Here is a 14,078-nt window from a genome sequence, read left to right on the forward strand (position 1 = left end):
GCACAGAGTGTGACCATTTCAGAAGGAGCAAAGCATAGCTGCAAACTGATGATAATCATGTTAGTCAGTAAAAGCACCTCCAAAAATCTCTCAAAACAGGGCATAAGTAATACACAAGCCTGGGAATTTCAGCTAGTGCAGAGGAATGCAGATTGTGCTGCACAGGGTGAGTCTAAATTATGCCCCAGATTAGGCAATCAAGGAATATATTTTAACAATAGGGCCTACTCAGCAACTGAGATTGCGTCTCTGTGCACATTCTGACTTCCACATGGGGAGTTTTCTATTGTAAGCTGGAGTGTCTGCCTCTTCCCCTCTCAACTGCGAGAAGAAGGAGGTTATTTGTGTTGCAGTTACAGAAAGAATACATCTTGACTGCCGGCCGCGACAGGACTCCCTGCCTGGGTCGAGAGACTCGGGTTAGCGGAGCTCGCAGTAGAACTGTAGAAACTGCTGTGCAGACAGTGCTTTCAAGTTGCAGCTTGAGCTGGAAATCGGGCTTTCAAGCCCACCCATCTCCCTAGGCTACACAGCCCAAGCCACGACTTCAAAGCGCTGTCCATACAGCTATTTTTACAGAGCTAGCTAAAGCCCCACTAGCCTAAAACTCTCAGCCAGGCCTAGGAGGCTCACTGCCCTGGGCAGGCCACTGGCTCTATAGACAAACCCATACAGGCCAACAATCAACAGGCCCCACTGTCCTAGGTTCTCTACACACATATAGAATGTAAAGACATCGCTATTCCCCGAAGACTGTAATTTAGCTACATTTGTGTCTTACCATTCCTCAGGAGAGATGGTCTCAAATTCCCTGAGAGAGGTAAGAAACGACATGTGGTATCCAGAATCCTCATTCATCAAGTCACCGATCATCTGCACAGCCCCACGGCTTAAGTTCCCTACTTTAATCAAATACTCCTGGTAGGGGAGGAAAGGGAGTAAAGTTGTTCTCTTTTTAGGCACAAGAATCACATTTCTGCTGGAAGTAAGAGTCATGCAGATGTCACTGGGGAAAGATTTGATTTTCATGAAGGAGGAGAAGATAAAGGGTTATTTTCAAGTCTTATCTGGTGATGATATTGTTACCCCTTTTAGTTCTGAGGCATTGCCAACATCCAAAGCCTTGCCTGGTTGTTTCAGTTCAAAGGAGAGATTGAGGATGTGAGCAAGGTCTTTTTTTGTGTGTAATCCAGTTTATTTGAAAAGAATGGACACAAAATCCCCTTTCCCTCAATACGGTAGAAACAATCAATAGGGGCAATGTTCATGCTCCCAAGTCCAAGTCAGCAAATACTGTTATCAAAAGCTCTGTCCCTTCTTTCCCTCCCAGGGCCATGTTCACCATTGCTACTCTCTCTTTCTCATACAAATACACAAATGCAGACAATCAACCCCTTAGCCCCTGCATTTGCACTCGACCCTAGGGAAACCCCTCAGCCCACACAGCTTAGCTTCTGATTGGCCTAGCCATGCAGACCAGCAGTGCCTTGAGCAGTGGCTTCCACTGCCTCCTGCTCTCTTACTCCAGAAAGGAGCTTACTTGCTTCTTCCATTTAGCCTGAATGAAGGGTGGTTAGCACGCCCATCGACTTTAACCAGGTCTGTGGCTAATCTATAGTTTAAAGATATGTTTGATCACTGCCATGAGCACCTTCCAGTATAACAATATTAAAATAATAATTGAAGGAAGTATGACATCTTTTTAGCACTCAGTCCTTCCTTTTCCATAATCTTGGCCACAACTAAAACCCTGCCCACGCAGGCTGCCAAAATGAGAAGCCATTCTCAATAGACTGTTCAGAGCTTCATAATATTATTTTCTCCTCATTCCTTTATTGGTGCTTTGAATAAATGACAATCTTGACATGAAAATTGGTGTCCTCCACAGGATAAATAGGAGCATTTTACGCCTCTCTCACAGTAATTATTTCAGGCTTTCCATAAACATTTGGATTTAGAGGTATTCAAAGGCCCATATCCATTACCTTGGTGGAAAAGGAGTCATACTTCTTAAGCAACTCTTCACACTCTTTACTCCGGAACAGTTTTCGTGCCTGTGTTGGAAACATGCATGGACATATTTATAGAGAGAAAGAGAAATATGTTCACAAAAACACTGGACCAAACTCTGTTCTCCTATCTAACTTGCTATGTACTTGCATGACCCTCCTCACCATGATATATGAGGGCTTTACAATCACTGAAGAATCAGCACCCTTTTACACAGCACATAGGCATGGCAGCAACTGAACCCAAATCGCTCGAGTCTCAGTGCAGTGCTTGTCTTCTACACCATGATTCCTGTTTGTTTCAATGAAACCCCACTGAATGTAACTGAGTTCCATGGCATGGTCTCCAGCCATGGTATAGTAAAACTGCAGGATTTGATCCCATCTTGACTGTTTAGGAAACAAAAACAAACGTTTCTTTCCACAGGTGGTGAGTACCATAGGTCCAAAGGGGTTGCATGGAGTTACTTCTGATTTACATTGGTGAAAGTGAAAGGAGAACCAGGGACAGATCATCTGCTCTGGTAATCCCCTTCGTGCCACCGCAAGAGGAATTATAGCTAAATTAAGGCAGCTTTCAAAGATTCCCCTGACACAGGATGTATCCTGGATTGGAATGTTGTGGAGAAGGGATGGAAAAAGAGAGATGATACCAGCACATGCTACAGAACGAGAGATCACCTGTGCTGAAGCACAAGTTAGGGCCGTTTTTTTTCAGAATCAAGCCTGGTAACTAAGTTACTTTCCTTTATACAATTGACCAGTACACATACCGGATACAGTGTTTGATTATAAAGCTCATAAGCAGATTTGCCTCTCTCTGAGGGAGCCACAGGATAATTCAAGATATCAGGGTTCTGGCTGACATTCCCAGCTGTTGTCCTGACTCCATTAACCAAATACCAAGCATTGTCATCTGTCAGAGAGAACTTGTTTAGCTTAAGGCCAAATTGCCTAATAAATTCACGAACAATTCTGCAAAAGAAAGAAAGGAGAGAAAGGGAAAAAGACACAGTCAAAACTGAGAAAATAAATTATACGTTCAACTGGCTATAAAAATAATAATGTTGTAAGTATGTGGTTAATCTCATTCCCTCACTGAAACTTCCTGACTCCATTTTATGTTAATTATTATGTAGAATATGAAAGATAGATAGATAGATAGATATCCTGATGTGAACTGATGTAGTTCCGTTGACTAGTAGGAAGCTACCTGGAATATAGTAGCTGGGGGCCTGATACATTAACTAGTAACTACATAACCAGTTATATAACAATCCCATCTGGTTGTTCTGCTTCTAAACTGTAGTCTCAGTTCATGGCAGTTTCCTTTGAAGTTAGGGAATGTTTATGGTAATGTTTTTTGTGTTTGTATTTAATAAACTTTTGTTCCATAGAATCGTACTGGAATAGATTCTAGTTGTTGGGACCGTACTAAATTACTATAAATCACTGTGGTTGACATAATTCTAGTTAAGCGTGATAAATCTGAGTGCTAAAGGATTCTGGGAGCAAGGCTTCTTAGGCCTAGACATATTATATGGCAAATCACTAAGAATACAGAACTTGTACCTGGCACTGACATAAGCCAGGAATGTTCCTCTAGGCCCTGTGTGTGTAACTGCTGATGTGACAGACCAACAGTCATGGTCAGCCAGTGGCCACTTCGCCTAGTGTGTACACATGGGTGTGTGTAATGGTGCATCTGGGTCAACTGACCCTGTAGAAGAGCACAACATCAAGTGCCCAGATGAATGTTTGATAATATGCACATGTCAGCTAATCCCTATTATCCCTCCCACAATTAATTTAAAAAAAAGTCTTAAATAATCATGATAGGCTAAATAAGTGCTAGCAGAGCATATTTTGGGGACATGTGACTCCTTTGGGAAAAGGGTATAAGTATTGGGGAATATCACATGCCATAGAGAGAGACATCCCAATTAACATCTGAAGAAGGACTTTAGAACCAAAGTCAGGGTAGCCAACAACCTACCATAAGGGACCATTAAATAGAGCAGATACTCAAGAAGGAGAAGAACCAGAAAGTCAGGGTAGCCAAGACCCTGCTACAGAGGACTCAGAAAGCAGACCAAATAGCCAAAGGAACCAAAAGAAGGAAGGAAACAGTCTCCATCTACAACTGCTAATCAGGATACTAGGTGGGGCAAGCATAGCTACTGAGGATTTATACTTGAGGAATTGAGGTTTATTAAGGAGAGGCATTGTATGGCCTTTTCTGTTTGTCTGTGATACTTGCTTTCCAATAAATAGCTCTGCATTGAAGAGATTGAGTCTTAAACTTCACTGTAACAGTTATTGGGTGCCCAGATGTGGGTACATGAATCAATCCCAGCACAAGAGTGGTGGAGAATCATGTGGTCACTGTGCTAAGTGAATCTTGACTTTGTTAATTTTTGAGTTAGAAAGCAAAGCTTGAAGTTGGGAAGCCAAAATTGATTTTGTATATTTCTGTTGCCTTTATTGATTTGACTTTTATTAACTTTATGGGTGTTTGAGGTTACAAAGGATCACAGACGGGCAGAAAGGATGGATAATTGCAATCTTCAAGTCAAGGATATTTTGTAAGTGCAAACAAGGCGGGTTTACCTTGGAGGTGAATGGGGATGCCCCGAAACCTCCAGGTCTAGATGACAAGTCCCTACTGAAACAGATGTGTGAGAACCAGGGGTCAGACCCATGGCTCGTTGATGCTGTTCCCACACCACATAAGGAGAGTTGTTTAAGTGATATGTTAAGATATCAGGAGGGCTACAATCCTAAGAACAAATAACTTGTGCTGCTATGTCAGTTAAGTATCAAGCGGTAGACAAGCTTTTGGATGAGGGAGAAGTAGCAAACAATACTTTCACTGAACTGGTAGAAAAAAATGGAACAGTTCACAAAGCATATTAGGAGAATTGACGCATTAACATTTGAAGTTGTCAGCCAACAGTTAACTACAGTAGATTAGGATGTTCCTGCAGTCCATCTGGCATGCACATAAAAGCAACAGACACTGGAGAAACAAATTCAGGTTTCGCAAGAGCAGGTAACAACTCCCATTCTCCTTTTAGAGCCAGGATAAAAACATTACAGGGGTACAGGTTTCCAACTGCTTTAGCCTATGGAGCCTTATTCTGAAATAGAATCTATTTGGTAAATTTGCTACTGCTGCCTGTCCTTTAAGATACTTTGATACAGTTAATTGATTCAGATCTTCCTCCCTTTTTAGGTTGCTCTTAATATCTTTCTCCCCTTTTTCCTCACTTCTGTTCTCTTTGTGTTAAGTTAGTTATTACAGAAGCCTCCATCGCAGACGAAGCAACTGAGAACAAAATAAAACAAAAACAGCAAAGAGAAAACTGGGAAGAACTTTACTTTAAATAAGTCCAGTAAATTGAGCATATTAGAATTCATATTAAGTTATTTGCCCACTTTATTGTATTAATGTAGTAATTTAAAACATTCCTTATTACTTTATATTGTCGTACTTTAAAACTTTGCTACAGGGAAATAGGAAAAACCCAAAATTCTAAGTATTAACCAGTGGTTAGGATTAAAAACAGAATTGGCCTTGCTGTTGCTTGGCAACCATATGTTTAAGGAAGTTCATCATCATTCTAACTGCTACATTCCTGAAAGATTGAAACAATCAATTTACTGGACTTATTTAAAGTAAATTTCTTCCCGGTTTTCTCTTTGCTGTTTTTGTTTTATTTTGTTCTCAGTTGCTTCGTCTGCGATGGAGGTTTCTCTAATAACTGTAACTTTTAAAACAAAGAGAACAGAAGTGAGGAAAAAGGGGAGAAAGATATTAAGAGCAACCTAAAAAGGGAGGAAGATCTGAATCAATTAACTGTATCAAAGTATCTTAAAATACAGGCAGCAGTAGCAAATTTACCAAATAGATATTATTTCAGAATAAGGCACCGTAGGTTAAAGCAGTTGGAAACCTGTACCCCTGTAATGTTTTTATCCTGGCTCTGAAAGGAGAATGGGGGTTGTCTAGAATTGGTATCTGTACCTGTTTTGTTTGCTAATCAGGAGATTGTGTGGGGCCAGCATAGTTACTGAGGGGTTATGCTTGGGGAATTGAGGCTTATTAAAGAGAGGCGTTGTATGGCCTTTTCTGTTTGTCTGTGATACCTGCTTTCCAATAAATAGCTTTGCATTGAAGAGATTGACTCCTAGTCTTCACTGGTACAGTTATTGGGTGCCCAGCTGTTGGTATGTGAATCGATCCCGACCCAACACTAGTCTAATCTATTCTTGTCCTTATACAAGGACAATATATATATTGTCACAAAACAATTGGGCTCAGTGTTATGAAACAACGCAACTTGCTTTTAATCATTTTTGGCTAAGAGCCAATATTTATTGTCTGGCTTTCTTTTGACTCTGGGCCTGGTACAACTACCTGTTAAGGTAAATTGGGAGTTTTTCCATTGGTTTCATGGACGCTTGATCATGCATTTACAAACTGTCAGCTCCATAATTAGGGCCCAGTCCTGAAAACACTTATTGCTGAGTTCATTATTTACTCTTGGCCATAATGCCACCCAAGTCAATGAGAATACTCCAGGTAAGAAACATTACATCTGGCAGCACATTCTTTTAGGATGCTTAACAGAATTCAGCAAAACTGGGTTGTTCCTTTCCCAAACAACTTACATGGTGTAGGAGTGGAACCTGTCTTACCTGTGGATGTTTGGAAAACACATGGCTCCCAACTCCATGTACCAACCGTGTGTCTCATCTCGGTAGGTCATGATTCGTCCTCCCACACGACCACTGGCTTCCAGAACTGTAACCTAGGAACAAGCATGGGACACCATTTCCAGTCACCAGTGTGGCAGCTGCATAATTTTATTCGCAAAGGCCAAAACTTTCAAATCTTGGTGACTATAATTAGGCAACTAGATCTACATTCAGGCACCTAAATGGTGTCCTGATGTCTCTGCACCCACTCACCAGGCTCGGGGTGCTGTTTTTGTTGTTAGTGACAAAAGGGAAAATAGAGAAAAGGTCAAAAAGGATTTGCTTCTATATGGCATGAATAAACACAGACTTACAGATCCTAGCGTGCAAATTTATCATCTTATATGACAAGGACCCACCGCAGTCAATGGAAGCAGAGTTATGCCAACTCTGAATGCACCTGAAAGTTTGAGAGCCAGTTCTATACTACAGGTTTTGTTAGCATAGCTGTGTTGATCAGAGGTATGCAAAAACCACACATTCCAGCCAACATAGATATGCTGGCAAAACCCACAATGTAAACACAGCTATGACGACACAAGAGTGCTTTAGTTGACATAGCCAATGTCATTTGGGAACATCGTGTTTCTACACTGACAGAAAAAACTCCTTCTGTCAGCATAAGCTCAATATAAACTAGGTGGCTCTGCTGGTATAACTATCTTGGCAAAGAATTTGTAGTGTAGACAAGGCCTGAACCTTACATGTCTGAATAAGGATTTAGAGGGAAGATTTTTGAAATTCACCCTTTTCATGTAAAGACAATAAAAAGAGGCAGAGAGAAGGCTACCAATAGCACATCAATTTTCACACACTTGGATTTCTATGAGAGAATGTATGCCCTGTACAGATATTTGAATTTTAAAGTGTATTATTTTAACTTACCACTTTCTAATGGACAGGGTTATTTTGAAACTGTAGCTTTTTTGGCATTTTCCCCTTTCTATTTCTTATGATAGTTACTGTAACTCCTCCAACTTTAAACTACTAAAGGTTTGGGGAAATATTCCAAGATTGAAATGGGAGTGGGGAACCTTATCCTACTGACATACAATGGGAGTGGACATCTGAATCCCATTATTGCCTTTGCAAAATCTCTTCCTTTGTCAATGAGCCTCCTTTCTTCCTCAGTTCTTGTGAATTCCCCTTGTTTCATTTTAATCATTCCTTAGCTAAATAACCTTTTATCTTCAGAAAAGAAATAGTGAAAAATAGTCAAGGTAGCACGGACTCTCTGCCTTATTCTGACATCTCTGTGTATAGAATTACCTTGTGACCGGCATCGCTGAGCAGTTTAGCAGCAGTAAGTCCACTTATTCCTGCCCCTACAATGACAACCGTCGCTGGATGATCCGCCTTTCCAAGCCCGTTTTTGGCAATCGTCAGCAGGTCATCGTAGTCAGGATCATGAAAGCAATCTTCGAGATCATGAGAGAGACTCTCAGGCCATGTTACAGCCACCAGGAGAAACAGCTGGGAAAGTACTAGGGACATATGGACACAGAAAAGTGCAGTGCAGTTAATGAATGATGCAGTCAGTGAAGCAAACTCGTTCTCTGAAACCCAGATGGCAAGTGGCGACATTGAAATTACACAAATCAGCCCACAGCAGAGCTAAAATCCAGGTACGGTGTACCGCAAATCAGTCCTGTGTATTGCCAGAAGATATTTATGAGCAAACCAGCTCCTAATCTTAGCAGTATACAAAGAAGGTCATTTTAAGGTCTGTCTACACTGGAGCTGGAGGTGTAATTTCCAACTTGAGCAGAAACACCCGTGCTACTTCTTATTGAGCTAGCATGCTAAAAAATGAATTGTATCCACAGCAGTGCAAGTGTGTGTGGGTGAACTAGTTGTCCAAGTACATACCTAGAGTCTAGGACGAAAACATATTAGAGGCAGCTAGCACTTCTCGCTGCTCACACCACCATGGCTCTTCTTCTGTTTTTAATGTGCTAGTTCAATCAGTGTTAGTGTGGGTATGTGTACTCAAGCTGGAAATTACACCTCCCGTGTAGTCATACCCTACCCAGTGTCATACCCAGTGCAGTCATATCTTTGGGAAACAGACTGTCATTTAAAATATGCTTGCACGGTGCCTAGCACAATGAGGGTCAGAGTCCTGGGTAAGACCTCTAGGATCCACCACACATGGAGTCGACAGCCTAGGAGGAGAAGCTCAAGTATATAACTCATCTCTGACCTAGTGTGTGTCAGTCGCACCAGTGATATGCCACACCTGAGCCATAGGACAAGATTTTCAAAAGTGATTTTGCGAGACCAACCTAGGACACTTCAAAGAGGGCTGATTTTCAGCTAGGAGGTGCTCAGTCTTTTCAGAAAAAATTAGGCCCCTTGAAGATTCCTCAGGTGGGGAACTCAAACACGGCTCTTTGTACTTTAGCTTAACCACAAGAAATGGGCTTGATGTAGGAATTACAAGATGAAATTCTATGTCTTGGATTAAGCAGGAGTCAGACTAGAAGATCATAATGGTCCCTTCTGGCCTTAGGTCATCCAAAATCACTAGCCATTTTTAAAACTCTTAGCCCAACAGAGACAAAAATCTTTGTTAGCTTTAAGGTCTTGACAACATTTTAGATATTTTCCCAAGAAAATCACCACTTTAAAAATCAGTTGGAACCACAGAGTAGCTAAGTTTTTTGGTGTCCATAATCATATTTATAACCAGTTTAAATAAACTGTCTCTCAGGAGGCTTAAGTAAACCAGTTATAAGAATGAGTCTGGTTGCTTGAACCTTGTCTACATTGTGGCTCTGACTAGTTTCAAACTGATTTTAAAACCAGTTTGAATCTGTTTAATACATTTCCCCAGTGTGGACAAGATTGTAGTGAAGTCACTACATAACTTTAAAGTTCAAAAGGATTTCTAACAAAGAACATTAATGACATTTAAATACAATTTTAAGACACAGTGGGTGGTATTTTCAAAAGTGCTCAATATTGGTCTAACTTTCCTCCCACTAAAGTCATTGAATCACCACATTGCTACAGTTAGGGTGACCAGATAGCAAGTGTGAAAAATCAGGATGGGTGGGGGTAATAGTCACCTATGTAAGAAAAAGTCCCAAATATCGGGACTGTCTCTATAAAAGGGGGACATCTGGTCACCCGAGATACAGAGCTTTTACTCCACTGGATATTTTGGAAATATTGGTGATTGGACCTCTCTGTGCTTCTAAAATAAATTTAGTTTTCTAGAAATGCCCTGAGAAAGAGCAGGGTAGATCACAACCCATTCAGAACAATCCCTTAAATCATGAATAGATTAATCAGCGGTGCATATAAGTTCAGTTCTTATTGAAGAGCAACTCAATTCAAGATTTTCCAGTGTCAGGTGGAAACTATTACCTAAAGAACTACAGAACAAATTTTTTTTTTCTCTTCCCTTCTCAAATAGGCATCAGTTCCACTCAAGAAACTACACAGTATCAAAAATTTCCTTTGGACAGCCTGACTTGCTTTAAACACAGATCCGACAAAACTTACTCACATGAGGACTCTCATGGAATGATTGTTGGCATTGAAACAGTGTCCCTGATCTGTGTCACAGCCTTGAACAGAGCAGAGGTGTTGTACGTGGCTCCCCCAACATATTATTGGATTGCACTCTCTCAGAAAGTTACAAGAGGTTAATGTCAATCAATGCATTTAGAGCGCTAAAGTCTAATCCTGCTTCCATTGAAACTAAAGGCAAAATTCCCATTGCTTTCAATTTGTTCATGATCAGACCCTTAAGGTGACCAAATTTTACCATCAAATACCCACACAGGTGGGTATGCACTCTCTTAAAATAAATCACACTGCCACCAAGAGAGCATGATCCAAGGCTCATGGAAATGAGTGGGAACCTTTCCATCAGCTTCAAGGGAATCCCGTAAAGAGCAACAAGTGGCACTGAGAAACAAAGCCCAAAATATATTCATCTGAAAAGGAGCAACAAAAGAAAAAAAAAGAAGTCGGAGGTTAAAAAAAGAGAGAGATGCAAAACAAGAAAGCAAATTGAAGGTGGACTAACAGGCAATTTTTCCCTCCCCAAAGCAGTGCTCTCAGAGCAGAAGTTTCACTTACAGAATCTGTCCATGATTCCACCAGCAGCACGTCATCAGGTGAGAACTTCCCTTTTATAGCCTGAACCAGGCAGTGGCAGAAAAAAAGGAGTGGTTCAAAAATTCCTACCGATAGGTATATTCCAAACACTGAGAGAGACACTGATAGAGAAAGAAAGAGGTGGTGGTTTTTTTTCAAATTTAAAATGAGATGAACACTGACCGTTCTTTATCTAAAGAAACAGACCCCTTTGTTTACAGAATGCATTCTTTCTGAACCAAGGTGCTAAAACAAGAGCCCACACTTTTGTCAACATGAAAATGCAAGAGGGGCGTTGTAGTGAAATAAAGTTTTTCTTTCCTAACTTTTAACAGATCTGCCTAAAGAGTTATTTACAAAGGCTTTTTAACTGTTTAAACGGAGCAGACCCATCCTTATCTAAAGAAAGAGAACCCCTTCTAGAGAATATTATATCCGAGAAGCACTGAAATAAACATTTCCACATACTTGTTATTTTAAGCTGCTTACTATGACAAACGTTATGTAACTGCATGGTGATTTGAAGAAGTCCAGGAATGTTTTGCTCTCGTGAAATAACAACTGAATGGCAGGATTTGTGAAGAGAGGGTGTTATATTCGTGGGACCTGCACTAAGCAGTGAAATAAATATTCCCACATTATTGTTATTTTAAGCTGCTTTCTATGACAAAACATCATAAATATCAAGAATTATGGCTTTGTATCTGCATGATGATTTAACACTTTTGCTATCATACCAAATAAAGTTGAACATTGGTTGTTTTTTGAATGAGATGTAACTTTTTTGTATGCAGTGAGGGAAATGTAAAATAAAGAGACAAAACACAGGCCTTTAGTAAAAACCAGTTTATAAAAGTAAGAAGAGAGAGATTTCTTCCCTATGTTTTAGACTTTTTTGTTTTTTAATTATTTGGCTAACATGAAAAAACAGCATTGGTGAATCTTGAATAAAACGTAAGGACTCATTTGTATGCAGTGAGGCCTATTTGAAGCTGCAAGATTTTGAAAAACTTTTGCAGGGAAAGCACAGTGACCATTTAACTGTTTAAATTGTCTTATATATAAAATAAGAAGTTTAAGGGGAAAAAATGATGTAACAACAGGCCCCACTCCTTTTTTTCAGAGGGAAGTAGATAAAAATTGACCCCTTCACCAACACACAAACCTTCACCCCCCAAGTCCCATTTTTCCTCTTTTTTTAGAGGTTTTGTTCTATAAATATAGAGAAAACACAAACCTGGCATTCAAAAGAATCATTGCTGACGTAAGGCTTTTGTCGTCATGGGAAGCTACGAGATGGTAAGAGAAAACACAATTTTGTGTGTGCCTTCTTGTTTTTGTGCATGTGATGTGTTTAGCAAAAAAGGAATAGCTTTGTCTTTGAAATAGGCCGAGAACTGTTTTCTTGAAATATCACAGTCTGCACTAGAAGGATTAACACATTTTGGAAAGCTGTTTAATATGTTACAGAATTATGGTTTATTCTTGAAAGAATTGTTTTTAAAGCTTTTTATTTTTTTTAAGTTAGACCAAGATGGAAGTCAAATTCAACAGTCAAAGTGACTGTTTTCCTTACATAACAGAAGATGGTATGTGTTTTACTGGAATTAGTGTAAAGGTTTTGAAAGACATAAGCTGTGCTGCTTTTGGTAGTGATAAGAAAAAATCTCTCACCCCCCCCTCTCCCTTTATTCTGGTTTTACCGAAAAATGATTGTTAGTTTAAAAAAAAAAAAAAAAGGTTACAATGCCTATGCTATGAAGGTTGTGGTGATAAAACAATCCTTTACTTAACATGGTTGTTAGTAAAAAAGAACATGCAGGTTTATGTTTTAAAAATCATCTTATCTATGTGTGTTGTCAGGCTTATCAAGTGTTATCTTATAAGAAGAAAAATCAAGGCAGACACCTTTAAAAAAACCCAAGAAATCTTCCAGGAGAAGGAACAGCCCGCCCGATTTTGAATAGCCTAGCACCTCCAACAACTGTCCTCAAGCAGTTTCCAGGACTGGGGTAAATGGCAAAGAGGGGCCAATCCCCCGATTCTGAATACCCCAACACCTGTGAAGCAACATAAAAAAACAACTGTAAAAAGGGCCAAGGCGAGCAAGCCTGTAACAGCTGCATTTTCCAAGGGTGGGGATAAACGGGAATAAACCTGAACAATATACACAACCTGCTGAACTTATTGCAACATTTGCTGTTTGTCTGAGTTGAGTAATGTCTGCACATCTCTTAGGCGTTCAATAGACAAAAAGTTTTCAAAGTTAGTTCAGGATGCTTTTCAAAAGCCACATTCTCCATGGTCACACAATTGCTGATTGGCTATTATATAATTTCACACACTTAGCATGGGAACAGCTTACATATTATTGGTAGCTTCTTAGCTTACATAAAACCTTGGATACTTTCTACTATCTACAGCCAAAACACAAACAATGTTTGTCTACCACCAGGCCTGCTGTAACTTTCCACTTAAGTAGCTATCAGGTCAGTGTATAGATAATACATCCCACAGCCATGTTCTCCAGAACAGAGGGAGGCCTTACACTAAGAGAAGAAACACAACCTAAACGTGAAACATAAAAACCTAAAGAGGGGCTGGGAAAAAAAGTGGAAAAGATCTAAAAGATTAAGGAGCTTTTTGGCAAAGAAACTTTAAAAAGCCAGAACTCTTTTCAGGAGACACCCCCCCAGCAAAGAAACGGAAATATACATAGACCCCCTCCAACTCCTGCTTCTGAAGGTGCAGAATCTCCTACTCCTAATGCACCTCCTGATGTGTATTTGGAACATGTGAGACACTGGATAAGGCACTGAAGAAAATGTAACGCTTATGGGTATTTTCAAGAATTTCATTTCGCTAATTTGGACAGAGTGATGGACTTCACTCTGGCAATGGTGGCCATTGACACCGCTATTCAAAATTTGTTAGGTGATTTTAATAACCAATTGGAGCCCGAAGATTTTTTACAGCTACGCTTAGATGGTCCAGGGCTAAACCACCCTCCTTTTCTCAAAGGAGGCCATGAGAAGATTTAAATGCTGTAGATTTTTAAAATAATGTCATCAACATATTGCAGAGTAACACAGAGAGTGTGGGTTCCAATACTCTAAGGCTGGTTGTCACGATTATTAAAAACAGGGCGGGTGGAGGTGGGGCGGTTAGGCCCCTAAAGACTATCACGTACAGTAAAAT

At 40.1% G+C, this 14,078-nt stretch overlaps 1 protein-coding gene across 1 annotated transcript; it reads right to left on the minus strand.

Moving 5' to 3' along the window:
- Positions 1–755: 755 nt before the first annotated feature.
- LOC137150271 (L-amino-acid oxidase-like) lies at positions 756–12,846 on the minus strand. The gene is made up of 8 exons (XM_067544080.1): positions 12,789–12,846; positions 12,118–12,169; positions 10,863–11,002; positions 8,040–8,254; positions 6,711–6,823; positions 2,783–2,984; positions 1,986–2,054; positions 756–918 (listed from the first exon to the last, which is right to left on the minus strand). The coding sequence occupies exons 3-8, from the start codon at positions 10,873–10,875 to the stop codon at positions 778–780; spliced, it is 753 nt and encodes a 250-aa protein (XP_067400181.1). The 5' UTR covers positions 10,876–11,002; positions 12,118–12,169; positions 12,789–12,846; the 3' UTR covers positions 756–777.
- Between the last annotated feature and the right edge of the window lie 1,232 nt (positions 12,847–14,078).

This window comes from Emydura macquarii, unplaced genomic scaffold, assembly GCF_026122565.2.
Source record: "Emydura macquarii macquarii isolate MOO-44397 ecotype Brisbane River unplaced genomic scaffold, CSIRO-AGI_Emac_v2 contig_129, whole genome shotgun sequence".
NCBI lineage: Eukaryota > Metazoa > Chordata > Testudines > Chelidae > Emydura > Emydura macquarii.